The sequence below is a fragment of the Camelina sativa genome, chromosome 5 (assembly GCF_030686135.1).
Source record: "Camelina sativa cultivar CO46 ecotype springtype chromosome 5, ASM3068613v1".
NCBI lineage: Eukaryota > Viridiplantae > Streptophyta > Magnoliopsida > Brassicales > Brassicaceae > Camelina > Camelina sativa.
The window spans coordinates 1,041,638-1,062,732 of NC_141884.1; the positions used below are offsets into that span (position 1 = coordinate 1,041,638).

The 21,095-nt window shown below is 35.3% G+C and overlaps 2 protein-coding genes and 1 long non-coding RNA gene across 10 annotated transcripts; 1 reads left to right on the forward strand and 2 right to left on the reverse strand.

Moving 5' to 3' along the window:
* Positions 1 to 3,700: 3,700 nt before the first annotated feature.
* On the reverse strand, positions 3,701 to 9,724 carry LOC104784745 (uncharacterized). Of its 3 annotated transcripts, XR_015558481.1 has the most exons (4): positions 9,227 to 9,724; positions 8,749 to 9,115; positions 7,972 to 8,608; positions 7,640 to 7,839 (listed from the first exon to the last, which is right to left on the reverse strand). XR_015558481.1 is itself a non-coding variant. In XM_087452759.1 (3 exons), exon 3 carries the CDS (start codon positions 7,493 to 7,495, stop codon positions 4,763 to 4,765), a length of 2,733 nt encoding a protein of 910 aa, XP_087308885.1. In that variant the 5' UTR covers positions 7,496 to 8,608; positions 8,749 to 9,115; positions 9,227 to 9,724; the 3' UTR covers positions 3,701 to 4,762. The 3 variants fall into 3 exon arrangements, 2 of the variants coding, with proteins under 2 accessions (XP_087308885.1, XP_087308886.1); XM_087452759.1 differs by having other exon boundaries at positions 3,701 to 8,608; XM_087452760.1 differs by lacking the exons at positions 7,640 to 7,839; positions 7,972 to 8,608; positions 8,749 to 9,115; positions 9,227 to 9,724 and adding exons at positions 5,752 to 6,037; positions 6,328 to 7,528.
* Positions 9,725 to 14,140: 4,416 nt separating this feature from the next.
* LOC104784746 (homeobox-leucine zipper protein HDG1) lies at positions 14,141 to 18,210 on the reverse strand. 6 transcript variants are annotated; one of them, XR_015598171.1, is made up of 9 exons: positions 17,769 to 18,144; positions 17,470 to 17,666; positions 17,240 to 17,357; positions 16,475 to 17,149; positions 16,270 to 16,371; positions 15,940 to 16,172; positions 15,361 to 15,538; positions 14,897 to 15,264; positions 14,141 to 14,648 (listed from the first exon to the last, which is right to left on the reverse strand). XR_015598171.1 is itself a non-coding variant. In XM_010509812.3 (9 exons), the coding sequence occupies exons 1-9, from the start codon at positions 17,904 to 17,906 to the stop codon at positions 14,310 to 14,312; spliced, it is 2,346 nt and encodes a 781-aa protein (XP_010508114.2). In that variant the 5' UTR covers positions 17,907 to 18,210; the 3' UTR covers positions 14,141 to 14,309. The 6 variants fall into 6 exon arrangements, 2 of the variants coding, with proteins under 2 accessions (XP_010508114.2, XP_010508115.2); XR_015598173.1 differs by having other exon boundaries at positions 16,266 to 16,371; XR_015598170.1 differs by having other exon boundaries at positions 17,470 to 17,669.
* A 421-nt stretch (positions 18,211 to 18,631) lies between these two features.
* Positions 18,632 to 20,348, forward strand: LOC109132957 (uncharacterized). The gene is made up of 2 exons (XR_002037860.2): positions 18,632 to 19,062; positions 19,863 to 20,348. It is a non-coding gene; the product is annotated as an uncharacterized LOC109132957 (long non-coding RNA).
* Positions 20,349 to 21,095: the final 747 nt, after the last annotated feature.

Consider the following 21,095-nt stretch of genomic DNA (forward strand, 5'->3'; position numbering starts at 1 on the left):
TTAGCTAATGGATCATTTGGTTGCACAAAAAAAAAAAAAAAAAAAAAAACCTCCAGTTATGAACCATATATAAGAGGAGACATGTGAAAGGGGTTGGTTACTTAAGCAAAATATACAAACTCTTACCTCTAGTTTTATTTTATTTTATTTTCTATGGCATGTAAGTAGTATTGAATGGAGAGTTCTGCAATAGCCTATGATAGTCGATGGAATTCTCTAGTTCCACTTGGATTAGCTGCAAAGTATCTGTCTGTTTTTTCATCATTTAAGGAATTGCTAATAGCAACTTAAGGATTTGTTTTTTCATCATCAATATATGTGCGTTGTTCTTATTTGTAATTATCTCATCTCATTTTAAATTTGTAATTTTGTATAATTTAAAATGTTATATCACTTATTAAGTTGATGCAAAACATAATTGTTAGCATCAATTTCAAATAAACAATACAAAACATTATATACTTGGCATCATTTATATATAACCAACACCAGTTCTAATATTTTTAAGTTCATTCTTAATTTGATGTTATAAAACTGATATTAAATTGTACTAAGTTTCTAGTAGTTATTAAAAATAGTGAAAATGATGCTTCTAATTTTTTTAATATTTTTTTACGTGAGGTTTTTTAAAAAAGAATATATATATATATATATTAATGTAATTAATATAATTTATTTTAACATCAGTTTCTATTGATGTAAATTTTGTATTATTTTTAAAGTGATCTTACCAAAAAATTAATAGATACATCAATCATCAAATTGATGTAAATTTATTTTTAAATCAATTTTTCTAAAGTGATACAAACTAATAGGACTTGAATAAGTTTTATTTAACTGATGTCAAACTACTCAATTATAACATCAGTTAATATAATTGATGCTTAGTAGCTTCATCTATAAATAACTAATTTAAAATAATATCACTTAATTTTGTGATACCATTTAAGTGATACAATACACTTGTTTTTTTTGTAGTGTGATGATGATGATGGCTGAAAGAAGACTAGTGGATTCTTCAAAGGTTTGAATTTTTTTTTTATGGGTATAAGTTTTATATGCAAAAGTTACATAAAAAAGGTTCAAGCTTTGTGAAATCCATCTTGATTTTTGTTGTTTTCTTTTGGTTTTTCAAAAGATTTGATCTTTTTTGTTTACTTTACAAGTGTTAGTAATTTCTTTTTCAAAATATGGTTCTAGAGTTCTTTAATTTCTTCCTTCTTTTGGTTTTGAACAAAGGTTCTAATAAATTGTATTCTTTTTGTTTCTAATTCCAGATGCTGAGGAGTTTTCAAGCGAGGAATGAGGTAAATCTTTCTTTTCTTTTTTGTTTTAAAACGATTTGATTTTTGTTCTTTTGGTTTTGTTTCGGTTTGTTTTTGGGTTTATAGGGTTTATGTAGGAAAGTAAAGCCCATCGGAGATGAATCGATCCTCACAAACTGCTCAAATACTAAACCAGTTTGAAAGGATGTCTTTTTTTGGGTTTATAGTTTGATGTTATTTCAGGTCTAATTGAATTTGTATATAAATGCTAAATACCTTCAAAGTCACCAAATAGGTAAGTATTATTAGTTTAATTTGTACTAAGCTTGTGCAAGGCAGCATCTTAAATCATGAGCTGAAATTAATTCACGTTGCATATAAATTGATAGTAATGTCATGCGAATATTATAGAGAGGTGTCTTCATCTTATTGGTATTTTGTTTTTCCGTATAGCGATTACAAATGAAAATGATAAAGTAAATGTTGAGTTAAATAGTGTTGGTAAGTTCACATTATAATGATACTCATATCGACACCATTAAGCTAATATTAATAAAAATATATATATAGTAAAATATGAGTATCCTAGTTTGGCAGCCATTTGTGTTGACCACTTCAAATTTGGTTATGACCATGATTGGTCCAATTTAATTTGGACATAGACAGCCCATAGTCTCTAAACCCAGTTGACATTTCTATGGTCAACACAAAAAATTCCAGAAACAAGGATACTCATATGTTTTACCTATAACCAAATTTGAAGCGGTCAACCGGTCTGATTTAATTTGGATATGAATAGCCCATGGTCTCTAAGCCCAATTAACATCCCTATGGTCAACACAAATGGCTGCCAAAGTAGGATCATAAAAGCGTCGTATCTCTAGAGAGCAAGGATCAAGACAAGTAGTGCCAAGATGGGATTGATCGGGATTATGATATTGATCTCCAATGTAAAGAACTAGACTATGTGTTAAATTTTCTTCTTTGTTTTTTGTGTGTTCGTGTGAATAATAATAATTGTTATTGGTTTGGTGACTACATGCATATATAATTTATTTTATTGCTTTTACACGTAAATTTGTAAAATATGTAAAAAGATATAGAAAAATACTTAGGTTCACCCAAGATATAACTTTTACTGTTTATTTATTTATCTATATAATTTGAGAATTTAAACAAATATTTATTTATCTATATAATTGAGAATTTAAACATCCGACGAGTATGCGATGCGGTAGACATTTTGCTTGCAAATTGTAACCTTTATATAAGAGATTTTTAATTTGTGACGTCTCTTTATTCCTCTGTATTGTTCCGTATACACACATTTACCTAGCTAGAAAGATGATTTTTTTAAGATGGTTAAGTGAATTTGTTAGGACGTAACGTAACTATCCACTTTCTTCTAGTTGACTTTTATTATTAATCAACTTTTTTAAAAAAAGAAAGAGCCTTCACACAAATTATTCCGCAAATCCGAATAAATTGTCTTGATCTTACAGATGAGTTGCTGTTATAACATGCACTTGTTCATAACAAATTTTTGGCATGCATGAAGACAAAGTACAGACAAGTAATTACGTACTTTTTATCAGGTCTAGTCACGCGCCACAGAAGTGTAGTATTGTCACGCGTGAATCGAACCGTTGTCAATTGACCGGGACTTTTGATCATGAAGAATCTTGGCGCGTAGCTTTTACACGAGATTTATTTGGTTTATTATATTGATTGCTTTATTACGTGTGTTGTTGGTAGAGACTAGAGAGTAGAGACGCACACAAAAAAGAGTCATCACCGTGAACTCTTTAATTTTATAGTTTTAAGAAAAATTTATTCGTGATCAAATAGTTTGTTGAACACGTCCATGGCCTCCTTAAACTCGCCCATCTTGAAACACTCGTCCACCATTACATTAATCGTCTCTGAATCGAAACAGTTGGTTTTGATCATCTTGTTGAGCAGCTCGCGAGCCTCTGTTTTCTTACCATTGGATAGCAAAATTGTCAAAAGAGTGTCGACATTTGAGTTTTGTTTTCTCATCACTCTGTTTCACTCTTTCTCTCATTATCTGTTTCAACTTATTCTATGACTTGGTTGGACTTTCGATTTGTTAAAACTCATTATGTCTCTGTTTCAACTTATTCTATGTTTCTACAACTTAACTTTTGAAGAGAAATTTTATTAAAAAAACTCATTATGTGTGCGTGTGTGTATTAAAAACATTAGCTGTTAGAGTTTGATCCATAAAATTTGAAGAGAATTCAAAAGGAATGTTTGGATCCATATTTGTAAGTGATAAAGAAGAAAATAAGCTAGCAGAAGTTCCTGCAAGTGATGATATGAGCTAAAGATATAATAGTTTTAATCGTTTGTTTCAGTCAACAGCAGAGCTATCTTTGCTCTTTCGATTTGGTTGGTCTTTGACTAGAAGAGTAGGCTTTACAACTCTTCTGCTTTATTAAACTTACTGTAAAGAAAGAACAAGCAAAAAAGCATTACATGGTCTAGGCCTAAGATAAATGATACAAACTGGACAACTCCAGTGATCTTTTCCTGTCACTATGTGTGTATAAACATACAAGATTGCAGACACAAGTTGGCAGTGAGGTTCAGATGCCACACCGAAAAGATCTAAGTAAGGGAGAGAAAAAACCTGAATATTTACCCATCAACCATGTCTTTGTTCTGTTCTAAAACTTCTTTGGTTGGTATGCAGGAAAAAAAAAAATCCAGTAAAAGCCTCTATCTTTATGCTTATCTTAGTTTCTTGGTAGCGAGTCTTGCCTTGTTAACAAAAAATTCCGATGAGGAGACCAAGTGAACCGATTGCTAACACAATGAGAATATTCGACGCCCTGCAAATAGGTAGCAAGCCAATGTAAAATAGTATCAAGGTTGCTTTGATGTCACAATAAAAAAAAACAGTACCAAGATGCTATTTATCATAACCATTCACGTCTTGTTGCCCTTGGTCAAGGCCAATAAAGCTGTGAGAACGGCAACAACTGTGTGTATTGTCCTCTTAACTGCTTCATCAGCCGTGGATAAGTACACAAAGGTACCAATCCCCGCCATGAAAGAGAGCCAGAAATCCATGAACTGAAGCAACTTTTAGATGGGGAAAAGGAACAAACCAAGACTATCAAACTATAAGTGTGAACCAAGAAAATTACTCGCTGACGAAGCGCCCCAATAAGCTGGCAAAAGAGCCGCTGCATTTGATGCAATGAGAGCAAATAGACATGTTCTGCATGAGGTGTTAAGCACATGAGTGAGTGCACAGAAAAATTTGTCAAAAGTTTCAAACACTGATAAGATTAAGATACCTTGTTGGTTGTCAAGAAACCTTGTTGTATTGTATTGATTTGTGTTTCTTAGGTTAGAAGTTACATTGTGTTTGAGTATATATATGCCATAGTCTCGGATACAAGTATTAACCTAATCAACTAAGAGACCGACATTAGCTTGTATGGGCTATTCAGCCCAATATCCCCCCCTCAAGCTGGAGTGTGGAGGTTACAAACACCCAGATTGTGCAAAAAATCTTCAAACTGTTTTTGTCCCAATGCCTTTGTCAAGATATCCGCGAGTTGAGTTTTAGTAGAGACATGTTTAGTTGCAATTGTACCACGTATAATTTCGTCACGTATAAAATGACAGTCCGTACCAACGTGTTTTGTCCGAGCATGAAAGACGGGGTTGGCAGCAAGCATAATCGCGGATAGACTGTCAGAATAAACGGTAATTGGAGCGGTAACATTGATACCAAGGAAAGGAAGAAGTTGACGCAGCCAGAGGAGTTCACTAACGGTGTCCGCCATAGCTCTGTATTCGGCCTCGGTGGAAGAACGAGAGACAACTCCGGTCTCAAGATTGTAGACACGCCACCCCTTTTTTCCAAACGGATAGCCAATGAATATTGATTTTGTTCCCCGGTTTGCAAACTTATCACCGCCGTGTTTCTGGTTGTGGACGTAGCATAAACAACCGAAGATACGTAGATGAGTCATCGGAGGTGGACGATTATAGATGAGCTCAAAGGGAGTTTTGCCATTAAGAATTGCTGTAGGAGTTCGATTGATGAGATATCCTGCAGTGAGCGCACAGTAACCCCAAAACTCAATGGGAAGATTTGCATGAAAACGAAGAGCACGAGCAACATTGAGAATGTGACGGTGTTTGCGCTCAACTCTGCCGTTTTGTTGTGGTGTGCCGACACAGGAAGTTTCGTGAATGATGCCATGTTGAGCAAAGAAAGCTTTTAGACAAATAAACTCGGAACCATTGTCACTACGAATCGTCTTCACTTGAGCGGAGAATTGTCGTTCAACAAGAGCCAAAAAATTCTTAAGGTGTGTGGGAGCTTCTTGCTTTGAAGGCAAGAGATATATCCAAACCGCACGTGAATAATCATCTAGAATAGTGAGAAAATAACGAGAACCGTAAAGAGTCGAAGTTCGATATGGTCCCCAAAGATCACAATGAATAAGTTCAAAAGCAACACTCGTCTTATTATAACTCAAAGGAAAAGATTCTCGGGTCTGTTTTGCTCGTATACAAACATCACACTCCTTTGAATCAAAACTATTTCTAGAATCCAAAAACGGCAACATATCTAAAACGGTAGAAGAGGGATGGCCCAACCGAGAATGCCAAACTTCAGGAGATTGTAAATCCACATGATGAACAGCTACAGCCACGTCCACTCCTCGAAAAAAATAAAGTCCCTGTTGTTCTTCACCCGCACCAATCAGCGTTTTCGTGATGCGATCCTGAATAATACATAGCCGATCAGTAATCTGAAAAACACAACCATGCTCTCTAGTCAACTGAGAAACTGATATAAGATGGCACTTCAACTCGTCTACAAAAAACACATTGTGAAGACTTAAGGAAGGTCCGAACGACACACGGCCAAGTTTTGTAAAGGTAGTGAATCGACCATCGGGTAGTTTGATAAGCATGGGTGACATATCTCGGACATCGACCAAGAAATCAAGAGAACCGGTCATATGGTTAGATGCACCTGTATCGATAATCCAGGATTCTAAAAAATACATACCAGTGGGAGGAGGAGGCGAACGAGATTTCTTTTCAGCCAGGATGTTTTGTAGTAGTTGCCAGTCATCGTTGCTCAAACCGCTGAGGCCGATGCGGTCTGCTGATGTCAAAGGAGAACTGTTGGTTGAAGCAGCGGAATGAAAAAGAGGAGTCCCCTTAACGGATGATGTAGCGATAGTGTTTACATGAGCAGAGGTCGATCCTTTGCCAAACATGGAGCCAACAGAGGTTGTCGTAGCACCACGACCAGAGCCCCCGGAAGAGGATGATCCGTTGTTACCACCAGGTTTCGGTCGTAGAGATTTGTCGGTCCACCACTCTGGATAACCAATTTTCTTGAAGCAATTTTCACCAAGGTGACCGGTACGTCCGCACACGCTGCAGAGCAGAGAACTTTTGTTGACGTAAGGTTTTCTTGGTGAGGTGGTTTGAATAACAAAGCTTACACCATCTGGTCGATCTTCATGTGCTCGACTCAAGGACTTGGATTCCTCATCTTGAATCAAAGTATTATATGCTTCTTCAAGACTTGGCAGAGGCAGTCGAGAAAGCAGAGCTGATTTGACAGCTCCATATAATGTGTCATCGAGACCCATGAGGAATTGATGCAGTTTGTCTTCCTCACGTTCTCGTCGAACTTCTTCCATTGTTTTAGCCTTTTGGTAATCTGCAAGGCTACCCCATAGCTTGGTCAGTGTGCCGTAGTAAGATGCAATCGGAAGTCCCTTTTGTCGGCAGTTTGCCAATTCAGTCTTCAAACGTTGAACTCGCTGACCGTTCTTCACACCAAACCGTTTCTGAACGTGAGTCCAGAGTTCCTGGGAATTGTTGATGTGAGACAGCGAAGAGGAAAGGCTTTCTTCAATGGTGAGCTTAATCCATGAAACCACAAGTGCGTTATTAGCGATCCAATCTTCAAAATCAGCATCATCGTCCATCGGCTGTGGGATGGATCCATCGACAAAGCCGAACTTCTTTCTGGCTTGTAGAGCTAGGCGAAGATTATTTGCCCATTCATCGTAGTTTGGACCACGCAACAGTGGTTTGGAGATCAAAGTACCAGGGTTGTCACCAGAGGTTAAATCATAGGGAGATATGGTGCGACGAGATTCAACACGAGGTTGGGTTGATGTGGTTGTGAGAGCCGCCGTCGTAGACGGTATAGTCATGGTGAAAGGACGAAGAAAAAAAAAAAAAAAAAAAAAAAATTGAGAGAAGAAACAGAGAGTTTGGTTTTAAAAAAAAAAAAATCAACACAAGATCGAACACAATAAAACCTTTTTGTAGTTTTAGGTTTTATGGCTCTGATACCATGTCAAGAAACCTTGTTGTATTGTATTGATTTGTGTTTCTTAGGTTAGAAGTTACATTGTGTTTGAGTATATATATGCCATAGTCTCGGATACAAGTATTAACCTAATCAACTAAGAGACCGACATTAGCTTGTATGGGCTATTCAGCCCAATATTGGTCTGACACAATTTCAATGCTGCAGTCAAAGCCTCCGTGGGTTCTGTCACAAGAACAAAAGCTCAAACACAAGACAAGAATTTAACTCCCAAAATAATCTACTCTCCTCCATATGTTAACAACTTTCAATTGGTTCGAGATATATTCTCGGACATCTTTAAAGAGTAGAGTGGACCTTTGAAAGCAGCAGGAGCAGTAGAGTTATTGAGCTGCCTTAACCCGACTGACCATGTTCCTTCTCGAGCACACAAAAATGTAGAAATCAACCTTTTTCTTGGCTAGAATTTACTCTGGCATTGGATGATATAATCATATATAGGTCCGCCGCCACAAAGTGATAATAAGTTAAGCCTTCATACTCTTATCACAATTCAGAAAGCGTACTGATCAAATTACTTACTAAACCAACAATTTCTTTTGACTGCCTAATCATGTCTTTTTCAATAACATATATGTATAGATTGATGGAATATTCGAAGGAACAGAGATACCAGAATGGTGAGATGTGCAGCCATTGGGTGTCTTCTTGTCCAAGTAAACAAGCAAATGCTTATGTAAGAAACTTATCTCTTCCAAAATCTTGTCTCTCCATAAGTTCCTTCTTCTCAGGCTATGGAGGAAACAGTCAGCTCAGGGATACTTGAAGAGAAAATCTACGTTGCAGTTGGGAGAAATGTATGGAAGAACACATCAAATCTCCTATGGGCGTTACAAAACTCCTCGAGGGAAACAGAATATGCATCCTTCATATTCACCAGCCATCTCCAACGATTCCTGTCTGTAAGTGTTGTTTACCCTCTTTTGGCTTTCTACTGTAATAATAAGTCTTTCTGGTTAAGAAGTATTGACTATAATTAAAACTCTTGTCACTTCTGATGCAAAGTGGGCACCAGATTCGTTAGTGAGAGCATATAAAGAAACGGTGAAAACAGACAAGATTCTACAAGAGTACCTTAGTATTTGCCTGAAGAAAGGGGTATGTATTGTGCATGTCAACTCTGTTTTCCTTAATTTATTTCTAAAAGGAGGTTGGCTTCTCTAGGTACAGGCAGAGAAACTGTGTGTTTGAAATGGACTCAATCGAGAAAGGGATTTTGGAAATGATACAACAGCATAAAATCAGGAAGCTTGTTATGGGAGCTGCTGCAGATAAACACTATTCCATGTAATAATTGCATTGGCTCACTGAGATTAGACATGACAATATTTTTGGATCTCTCCTGTTTGTTTGCTCTCTAATTAAGCCCGTGCGTGCGTCTTGTTAACGTTTGCAGGAAAATGGAGGATCTCAAGTCCAATAAAGCAAGCTTCGTCATGTTCTGATCAACAGAATCAAAAATCACAACAAAAAAATATATAAACAACGTCGTCGTCTGTCTTCTCTAAAGGTTAAGTTCTCAAATCGAGTTAAGAAAGAAGGAACAAAATACCTTGAGCCTATTCATGGAGAGAGCAGGGTTCCAGATTCTTCTATGGCGAACCCAATCCGTACCTTCGACAAAGACATGTCCTTTGATGATGCCGATAAGTTTGATGACCTCGGGTCTTATCTGTGATTTGACAACCTAACTTGCTTGACAAGATCTGTTTTGCAAGTTCAGGATCTGAGATGCATATCCTCGGCTCTGTTCCGCTCCAGTAAAGAAATGTCTCTCCTAATAATATATACCATAGAGATACCTTGTGTGTTACGCATCCCTCCTCTAAGGAAAGTTCATATATTTAAGAAGAAAAAGCTAAAAACATAAAGATGAACGAAGAGAGAGATTGAGTAAACGGCACCGTATATGGATATCCATTGTTGATAATGAGGAAGAACACGAGAAAATACATCGTTGGAGCCGGGATCAAGAATCGAAAGCTGAGCTTCTCTCTTCATCTTCTTTATCTCGACGATATTTCCGTACAAGAATCTGTACTTTGGGCCTGAGATTCCTTTATTTATCTGTATAATTGAGAATTTAAACATCTGACGAGTATGCGATGCGGTAGATATTTTGCTTGCAAATTGTAACCTTTAAATAAGAGATTTTTAATTTGTGACGTCTCTATATTCCTCTGTATTGTTATGTATACACACATTTACCTAGCTAGAACACTACAACAAAATAAATTTATTAAGACGAAATATTTAGTCACAATAAAAAGTATTTAGTCACAATATAAACATTGTTACAAATTTGTGATGATTTTTGAATGGTTGCAATACAATAGTCACAAATTTTTATTTGTAACAAAAACGTCACAAGAGTTGCCACGAATATATTAGTAACCATATTGTCATCAATAATTGTCTCAATTACAGACTAACAAAACGTCTTTAAATCGTCACAATTCGTGTTTAAAATAATGTTTTAATTATGTATCTTATTATTACGAAATTATAGTCTCAAATGGTTACGAATGATAATTAAAAATTTGTCGCAACATTTTAACAAATACTCAAAAATCATGATATTTTGTGACTATCATAATGTCCAATCTTATCATTAGAAGTTAGTTTCAAATGGTCACAAGTTATTACTAAAAAATTCATTGCATATGATAAAAATTATAACTAAAAAATTAATCTCAAAACAATATTGTTTTTTTAAATTTATAATCATAAAATGTTTTTATAATCATAAATATTAGATACATTATAAGCTATCTTTATTCTTACAAATAAAATAAATCACAAATTCGACCAGCTGCACATATTCGACCATACTCCTATGGAAACGATCTCAGGCTCTCTGGAAAGGTAAGACTCAGATCTTTCCAACGGCGGATAGATCAGCTTATGGTTCAATTTGTAGCAGTGGGAAAAAATTTCACAAGATGACTGATGTTAATTTGCAGATCTGCGCAGAATAGGTTATATATAACTTTTAATCTACAAAAAATGTTACAAAATCCTTTGGGGAAAACTTACATATATGGGTTGGGAAATTGCTCACCAAAATTCGTCCATAAAAGAGTTCGTTTACCTCTTCTTTTTCACCAAAATAGTGAAAATGATGCTTCTAATTTTTTTAATATTTTTTTACGTGAGATTTTTTTTAAAAGAGATATATATTAATGTAATTAATATAATTTATTTTAACATCAGTTTCTATTGATGTAAATTTATTTTAACATCAGTTTGTATTGATGTAAATTTTGTATCATCTTTTAAAGTGATCTTACCAAAAAATTAATAGATACATCAATCATCAAAATGATGTAAATTTATTTTTAAATCAATTTTTCTAAAGTGATACAAACTAATAGGACTTGAATCAGTTTTATTTAACTGATGTCAAACTACTCAATTATAATATCAGTTAATATAATTGATGCTTAGTTGCTTCATTTATAAATAACTAATTTAAAATAATATCACTTAATTTTGTGATACCATTTAAGTGATACAATACACTTGTTTTTTTGTAGTGTGATGATGATGATGATGGCTGGAAGAAGATTAGCAGATTATTCAAAGGTTTGATTTTTTTTTTATGGGTATAAGTTTTATATGCAAAAGTTACATAAAAAAGGTTCAAGCTTTGTGAAATCCATCTTTTTGTTTACTTTAGCAACAATCACAGGGCTCCATTCATAATAACAGTACGTATAGAATTACGGATGTATTCTAAACAAGATATTCCTTCCGTTTTTAAATACTTGTCATTCTAGGTCTAATTTTTTGTTTTATTTTAGTTGTAGTTCTCATTTTCCAATGTAATTTTTGGTAAAAAAGTTATCTCATTTACCTCTCATTAAATGAATAAAAATTTATTAAATCCTTAAGAATTATAATAATCAAACAAGAGTATAATAATACATTTATCTATTTTTTTTAATTTATGTGAAAACCTCTAGAATGACAAGAAAACAAAAAGACAGAGGGAGTAATGTGTTTTACTACTACTCCTTTCATAATTATAGAATGTCTATTTTCAACGCCATTATACTTTTTTGGTTTGTTACAAATCTGTACTGAAGTTGTAAATGGGTTACAAGTTAGTAATAAATGCCATTAATTATTGTATAGTAAAAAACCACACCATCGTTTTTTTGTTCTTTCTTTTATAAATGGAATAATAAAAAAATTAATATAAAACTAACTTACAATTTTAATGAGAATATACGTATACTAAATGTTCATTCCTTTGGCTTCATAGCTAGTCAAATGGACAAAGACAAATAAAACATCATTTACATACGTATACAAAAAACATCATTGACTCTTTTGGTGGTGCTTAGTACTGTACAAAAAACAAAAACAACATCATTTAGAATATATGTATACTAAATGTTCATTCCTTTGGGTTCATGCCATGGCTAGTCAAATGTTGTTGACATTATTAGACAATAAATAAATTAAAAAGACTCTCTACCTTCAACTTCAAATGCAAAAGAAATAGTGGACAATAAAGAAAAGCAAAATATTGACATTTTGACGGAAAAGTATTGCATATATTCATAACGGCAAAAAATACTAATTTACCACTTAGGACATCATTAGTGGGAGTTACTAATCAAGTGACTCATTAATAAAAAATTAATATAGTGATGAAAGAGAAGAAAAAAAGGAAAGAATCGCTGCTCAAATTACTAGAGGAAGAACCGTTTCTCTCAAATAATTAACAGCTGTCACTCACATAATGGTTACAATTAATAAAAATTAATAAATGAATAAAATAATAATTTTTTTTTTTAAAGAACGTGAAAGGGTTACTGCCGGTAATGATGGTCTTATGGACACCTGTCTTGGTCTTCTTCTTTACTCCAAACAAGGCCACCACTTCTCAGCATCTCTCCCTTCTGTCTCTGAGAGTGTCTGTCACTCAATCACTCTAGCTAATTTGTTACACTTGTTTACACCATCAAATAAAAACACATCCAATTAAATAAAAATTAAAACAAAGATATTTAATTACGTCCAAACTTGATTCGAAAAAGTTATTGTAATATATTTCTTCTGTATCATAATAGATGATTTTCTAAGATTTTTTCTTGTATCATAAAGATTGAATTTTTTAGTTAATGCTAAAAAATTGTAAATTTCAAAAACTATTAAATAAAAATATTAAAGTTTGGTGAACTACTATTGGTTAATAGTTATAGGAAATATTATTATAAATAAATAATACATTTATATCTAAACATTAAATATTTTTCTTAATTAATGTGAAACTCCTAAAACATCATCATTGGTGATATAAAGGGAGTATATAATACACTCGATCTTATTAATTATCCGCACCCGGTGTTAATAATTTATTGTGGTTACATTAATTAAGAATGTTTGCTCCTTAATTTTTGTAGAGGACATGACACCGACAAAACTCAAATTGAATTTTAGGTGTGACAAATGAAATCAACTGATTTTTTTTGTCCTGGTCTCTGTCCGCATATATAAGTTAATTCACGGTTTGGGTTGGAGTAGCATCGAGCTTGGAGGAGTGGGAGGAGACCACCGAGATTCTACATCAATAGAAAAATCAAAACTTGAACTTTTTTTTTAACTTGAACTTTCTTTTTTATTTTTTTTTTAACTTGAACTTTTTGTAATCCACATCCAATTTGTTCAACCAATCCGCCATCGGTCGAAAATTTTATCTTCAACTTAACTTATATATGTATCATAGTTTTATCAATCGATTTAATTTCGTTTTAATATTTCAATTTAGAGGTACCAGCAAGTTATCTCAAAGAATGACAAAAGTACAAAATTTAAATATCCAATAGTTTTGCAAAAAAAAAAAAACAAAAAAGGGTGTCTTTGTTAATAATGCACTACTACAAATGAACTTGTCTAAGTTAACTTTTTTTTTTTTTTTGAACAACCAAACTCTTTTATAATAAAAAATCCGACGGTTCAATTACAAGAGAGAGATAAAGATAGGGCATTCTTAGCTAGAGCATCAGCCAAAAGGTTCTGATTTCTGGGAATAAAATGAAAGCTACAAATTGAAAACTTGCGAGATAGATCGAGGATATCGTGGAGAATCCCGTGAAGTTCCTTAGAGTGGATCTTCAAGTTCAAGGCCTTGACTAACTGTTGTGAGTCTGAGGCTACCGAGAGGTGTGTGTATCCCGAAGCGATTGCAACTTCCACCGCAGTAAGAGTTGCTATCGCTTCGGCCAACAAAGGGGAAGAGACGTTGAGAGCCAGATCTGCGCCTTGATTGAGAGTCCGATCCTGAAAGTCTTTGAAGACCCAACCCAAGCCTGCTTTTGGTTCTGCGATCCACGAGGCATCTGTGTAGCAGGTGATGACTCCCTCACTTAAATGAGGTCGATGTGGGGGTAAAGGGGTTTTTGAATTAAGTGGTTTGCACCCTTTTTCCGATTGTCTAAGTTAACTAACACTAGAATTAATAAAATAATGGCAAATATTTTTTTTATATCGCACCTCCGACAAAAATATTGAAGCCTAATCACCAAATATAGACACAATAACAGATTGGTGAGTCAAATACCCGAACCATCAAACGGACCACATGCAATTGTTCGTTCTTGACTCCAAAAAGCACATTATAGCTATTATTTATCACATCTAAGAGCGGCTCTGATTTTCTGAATGGTGCATGATATCAGATTGTTAACGGTCTCGATTGATTCCACGTTGAGCTTAGCCGTAGGAAGAGAGTTAACCAAAATCTGAAAGGCCACAGTGAGAAGCGAACCGGTTTCCTCCATCCCTTGACCATCTGGGAGAATACCAAACCCAGAAGGAAGCAAAGCCACGTAAGCCGAATCTGCACCCTTCATCACAGAATGCATCGCAGGGATATCTACAGGTGCGTACACAACAACCGCACCAGATGCATCTATGCTCGTCTCTTGTAGTATCAACATACTACTCTGATTCGCATTCATCGCCTTCACACACACACACACAAATTTTTTTTTGAGAAAATGGGTCAATAACGTCAAAACAAAAAAGTCAGTAGAGAGAGAAAAAATAAAATAAAGGTCCCAAAATGTCTTGTTGATTTTGACTTTTTTTCACTGCATGCTTCCAAATTCAAGATTTGTCCTTTTCCAATCAATCACATACGCACGACAAGATTCATTCATATGACCACAACTGTCATTTTCAAGACACATGCATGCATATGTATACTTACGGTGGATCGGAGTAAGGAGACGGAGTTGGATTGATCTTGGCCCTTGAAGATGTTAGCAATCTCCTGCATTGGTCCACCGTTGGATAAAATGTCCCACTCCGATCTCAAAAGCACATCTCTCAGAAAGTCAAAGAGCCGTCGCGGTGGAACTGGTATCCACACGGATGTGGCTGCGCTTAGGAGAATCCCCGGTGGTTCGCCGGAATCATCCATGTTCTTTCGAGTCATGATCCTCACGTCTTCGTCGATGTTACCAATCTCAAGTTTACTCCATTTTTGGGAAGAAGAAGCGCATACGCCTCTACAGAACTTTTGAGTCATTCTTTGTGCTAGCTTCAACATGCTTTTCTTTCCTATAGAGCTTATGGCTGCATTTTATATAAAGAAAAAAGCATTCAATAATCAGACAAAGGCGAAAATGTTATTAAAAGGAATGCGAATGCGTTTTGAAGCGGTAAGCTTACGTGTGGGTTTGTCGCGGTTGGGGATTGCTGAGGACATGAGGATGGTGAGGCTTTCGCATTGTCGTTGCAAAGCTGATATCCACCGTTTGGATCCGAAGGCGAGACCTGAGCTGACTAATGAACGATACAAGTGGTGGATATGGGTGTCATCGTACTCGGTGTGGTCAATCCATGTTACCTATGAGAAAATGAAGAAATTGTAGTAGTGTAGTATCAAATTACATATACAAATTGTCAACATCGAAAATGTTTTTTTATTAACTTGGAAAATGGAGAAAAAGAATTAAGATGTTGACAGAAAATGACATGAAATTTAAAGTGATCATGGCAACATATTCAATTAAGTAAAGGTAGACTTTCCAGCATTACAATATACATGAACAATTTAATGTTAAACCTAGAAAGTCCATACTATAAACAATTCTTGGAAAAGAGTGGACATATACATTACAGAATAAAACATTTACAGCTTGTAGTCAGTAGTCATTTAACCCTTATAAATACTCCAATTAAGTTGTAAATAATCAAACAATCGATTCGATGGAAGGACTAATTATTGTAGCATATCTTTTTATGTACCTTAGAGTAGCCATTTGGCATGTCTTGCACAAGGCAACCAGTCGGTAGCCTTCTACAGCTCAGAGACGTCTGACTCTGAGCAGAGGCCGAGCCAACTCGGTCGCTAATTCTATCAACAGAGACATCCACAACCGCCCAAACACCTTCTGCATGTTGCTTACAAAACCTCAAGAACGTCACTTGACGAACCGGCACAAGAGGTGAGAGCAACTGAAGCTCTGCTTGCATCTACACTAAGTCACAATTAAACCAATCCCATTAAGAATCTGATCCACTGGTCAAAAGGACAATAATGTAATGACTTGAGTATGTATATATATACGTACTTACCAAATAAAGAGCACCGTTTCTTGTCCCTCCCATACCCCTAGAGATTATTTCACTAGTCGAATTTCTTGCGATCATACACGGAAACATCTCGGCCCATCGTTCCTAACAAATTCAACAACACAGCCATCGTAACAACATTTTTCAAAAGTACATAAATGGTTATCGTGGTAGTTGTTAAGTGTGCTAATTTAATCAAGTTACTAACCGAGTCCATTAAGGTTTCGACTAGGGCTAAGCTATTGATGATAACCATTCCAACTTCTTTAGAAGCTTCGGAGACAAACCCGTCCGGTTTAGGACCAAGGCAAGGTGTGAAAATTTTCTCGTATTCTTCACGGTTAAGCATTTCGCCTTTGCCTTTTGAGCTTGGTATCCAAAGCGGTTCGCTTGTCTGCGTCATTTTCACGAGCTCGTCCATTGCGGAAAGAGCCAACTCCAAATACAATGATTTCTGATCAAGACCGGTCCCAACATCCGTGGCACGGTTAACCGGAGCTACTATACCGGAGAAGAAAGGAGACGAAATCTCGAATCCAGCAGGTGGGACGAGAGTGAAACCGCCACCACCGTAACCGTTTTTGGTACCGACACCGAGTTGAAGTGCGGAGTTTGGTAACAGATTATGTGAACCGGTTGCGTCATCGTCAGACCGGTTAATGAATTTACCGGCTAAGGCACATATACGGTCAAGTTCGTCTTTAAGGCGTGAGTTCTCAATCCTTAAGTGGTGCTCTTCAAGCGAAATCTCGCCGAGAACGGCGGCGCCACCGCAATGACCACACATCGGATTCCTAATGGCTTCTCGTGCAGACATGTTCTCTGCTCGGAGCTTATCGTTCTCTTGTCTCAATAAAGAGTTTTCATGGCGCTCAATTTGCGTCTACCGTAAAACAAACAATATATAAGAAAATATATTTTTTTAATTAAATATAATAAACTTTGATTTGAGAGTAAGGGAAGTAAAACAAACCTTCATCTGAGTACGGCGGTTTTGGAACCAGAACTTGACTTGTTGAGAATCCAAGTTAAGCCGACGGCTAAGATCTAGCCGTTGTTTCTCATCGGGATGAGGACACTCCTTGAAAACCCTAAAAAAAATCGACGACGACGGTTGAAATTTCTATGATTAATTCATTTAATTTAATAAAAAGGGATTTATGGATATATAATAAAAAGGGATTTATGGAGTAATAAAATTACAATTCGAGTTCTTGAATTTGTTGAGGAGTATGTCGGTGGTAACGTTTCTTTTTCTTCAAAGGTCTATCAGAAGCGTCAAAGTCATCGTCGCCGGAGAGTGCTTCGGCGTTATCGCTTCCAGATCTGCTCTCTGGACTTCTCCGACTAACACTCACCTCGAAACTCTCGCCTGTTCTTGTGGCTTCTCCGTTCGTTTGCTGCTGGAGGGAATTATAAACGTTTGAGATCGACAAAACAAAACCCATTCGTAATAATATTTAACTTAAATCGCTACAAAGAAAAAGAAGTTGAAACCGTACGAGGCCAAGAGAGAGACGGGGAGAAGAGAATATAGATTTAACGAGACTACCGCCACCGGACATAGCGGCGGAAGAGAAATCGTTTCCACCACCGGAGGATTTGTTGTCGTCGTGATGGAGAAAACCGCTAAAATTCATTTTTAAAAACCAAGTATGATGTATAGATGATGTTAAATTAAAATCCACAAATCTCTACTCTTATAAATTAAAATCCGTAACGGATGAAGTTTTTTCTGTAGCTTCGGTGCATGTTCATGGAAGGAGACGAAAAAAGTGGTTTCAGATTTGTTCAGACAGAGAAAGAAGAGATGTGGAGTCTTCGAAGCCTTACAAAAGTACAGCCAACAACAGTTTGGTTGACTCTTCACTGTCTCTTAACCTTTTTTTTCTCTTTCCCATGCTAATAAAAGTCCACTCGGATGTGACAATTACGGTCTTGCCCTTCTCTGGACACTTCACACTATTATTATTAGCTTCAGACTAATATGGACCATCTCTGGTCCCGGAAGCTAGTAATTAGTAAATTCCATTTCACTTTGACGACATTTTTATGACTTTTACTTTGATAGTACTTTTATATTTAGAAAAGATTTTTGTTAGAAAGGCTAATAGTAAACTGGCGAGAAAAGGGTAAGTAAAAGGTAGAGATGGGTTGTTGTAAAGTGTGGCTGGCTAGTTAATACTACATGGCCCATATTCGGAATTGAATACTACTATAAGAGTTATTGCGATATAACCTAAGGGCATGTTTATCGGTAAGCTCTTAGAGGAGTTTTAAGGGTTTTGAATCAAAAAAATAAATTAGAAGTAAAAAAAAAACTTAAGAGAGCCCCTTATATAGTATACCCAAATTTGGAATAAGAGACCCATACGTGTCACGTTTCTGTCGAAAACGGAAATAAAAAATTGACAAATTGATTTTCTTTCTCTTCCTCTCCTTCTCCCTCTATCTCTCTCTCGATCGAACTCGCAATGGAATCAAAGGAGATGAAATCAAAAGAGATGGAATTAGGGTTTCTGTGGAATCCAATGCTAACATCGGTGGCTAACATCACTCTCTGTTTTCCGATTGCGTTGTTTCCATCATCCACGTTCCATTCTCATTGACCTCATCAATTCTCCAAAACAAATTTCAAGAAACGGGACATGGGTCTGCGAAAGGGGAAGACTTTATGTGAAATCAGAGGCGAAAACGGATGAAGCATCACAAAAATCTACTACGGTATCTTGTGATACGAGCAGCAAGTCATCTAGCTTCTTGTCTTCTCTTTGTCCACTGCTTAAAGTTTTCTCTGTAAGTCATTCTCTCTTTTATTCTATTTGGTTCTTCCTCAATTTTGTTTTTTTTTTTTTGCTTGGGTCTTGTGCGATTCTTAACACTGTTAAGTTAACAGTTAACACTTTCTGTTGTTATGTTGTCATCTCAAGTGTGTTTGTTTTCTCGGTTGCCTTTGTTTTTTTTTCTTGATGATTTCATTGTGTCTAACTACGCAGGTATCATGAATAATTTATACACTCCCGATTTAGGTTGTTCATTGTTTCAGACTTCAAAAATTGATGATTGCTGCTACAATGTGAAGTATATGGCTTTAAAAAAAAGTGAATTAGGATATGGCTTCTCTGTTTTTGTTGCAGTTTTGGTTATGATCATTGTTTTGTAAGAACCCAATTTGCCAATTCTGATTTTGGATTAGACTAGAGCAAGATTTTTTTATTGTATTCTGATTCATAGTGTAATGATCATCTGTGTTTTAGTTCTTTGGCCATGCGCAATATAAAATCTTAATTTTGCGGCTTCTTATGTCAAGTGAGTATGTTTAGTCTGATTTGGTACTAATGATTGGTGAATGTCTACTATGTGAGAGCTGCAGCCATAACTCGAGCGAGTGAGCAAAGTTTTGTTTGTTGGCCTGATACGTTATTGTGTTCCCATCATTTTAAAGCTCTCTTTAGTCAAAATTGTGAATTGCAGAATGCTGCTCTGCTCCTTTGTTAGCTTTTTTTTTCAGCTTTTGTTGGATAGCTTTTTTTCATGCCTTATACTAGTTCACTCTTTGGCATAACCGTAAATGTTTTAAAATGTTGATGTTGCAGGTTCCTTACTTTGTTCTTGGGGTTAGGAATAACGATTTGGGGTTTTCTTTGATTGGTACACGACGATGGTGAACAAACCTCGAAACTGCAGAGAGAGTATGATGGAGAGTAAGAAAGAAGAAGGTGAAGAAGAAGAAGAAGAAGAAGCAATTGGATTGAGAGTAAAGAAAGCGGTTTTGTTTCCGCAAGAAGCAGAGAAAGAACTGTGGCCGGAGAACTACAATATCTCCGATCATGCTTGTCTGACCGTACAATTTTCTCCTGTCAAAATGCTTTGTAGCTAAGTTTTGTTTGTTACCGGCTCTTTGTGAAAAAAAATGTAAAGAATCACTGAGAGTGAGAATTGCACTGAGAGAAGATTACAAAACCTTAAACCTTTGTAATTTTGTATAGTTTTTCTTTTTATAATTGCATCACTTTGTATGATATAAAGGTTTAATTTGGACCTAATCAGTATTAAAATGAATCATTCTCTCTATTTATAAATTGCACTTCTGTTGTAATATGTTTTAATGTTTTTATTATGTTTTGTATGTTTGAAAATTAATTAAAATGTAATATTTTCTAATTTTATAAAATTTTAAATATTTACACATTTATACTACTTCTATTCTATTTAAAATTTTTATATTTTAAAAAACAATATTTTCAAAAATAAGAGACCCAAAATAAGAACCTACCAATAAATTAGAACATTTTATCTAAGAGATCATGAGTTCTTATATTTAAGAAAACACACAATTAATTCATATAATATTTAACAACCCCTTCTCCTTGATACTACCGATAAACATGCTCTAAGAATCAATAATTGAATGATTGGATAGTAATGGACGTGAAAAGCTGTCGAAATGAACTGCTTCATTTATAACATATGCTTTTCTTTACTTACTCGAAGTACAGAAACCAAAAGGCCGGCAGAAAAAAAGTAGCCTTCACACCGAGAAAGGCAAAACAATATTGTTCATAAGTATGATATCTTCCAAGATGATTACTCACCTGTTATATTATTAGTATATCACAGCTTGAAATGAACAATTTAAGAAGGTTTTCTCACTATTTTATTGGGAAATTTTACTTAGGAAAATTTTACTATGACTTTATGAAGACTTGCATACGAAATATATATTTAACAAGATCTGTAATACGATTGGTGAAAATATACTTTTCCGAAACGTTGGAACAATTTTAATAATAAAAATCAAGTTTTATACTGTGTATCACAAACAATCT

Bases quoted from the DNA above. Each gene is read 5' to 3' on its own strand.
- LOC104784745 (XM_087452759.1), bottom strand. From the start codon at position 7,495: ATGACTATACCGTCTACGACGGCGGCTCTCACAACCACATCAACCCAA.
- LOC104784746 (XM_010509812.3), bottom strand. From the start codon at position 17,906: ATGAATTTTAGCGGTTTTCTCCATCACGACGACAACAAATCCTCCGGT. The intron at 15,265-15,360 runs GTAAGCTTACCG...TATAAAATGCAG, and splicing joins CAACCGCGACAAACCCACAC to CCATAAGCTCTATAGGAAAG. The intron at 14,649-14,896 runs GTAAGTATACAT...GTGTGTGTGAAG, and splicing joins TCTCCTTACTCCGATCCACC to GCGATGAATGCGAATCAGAG.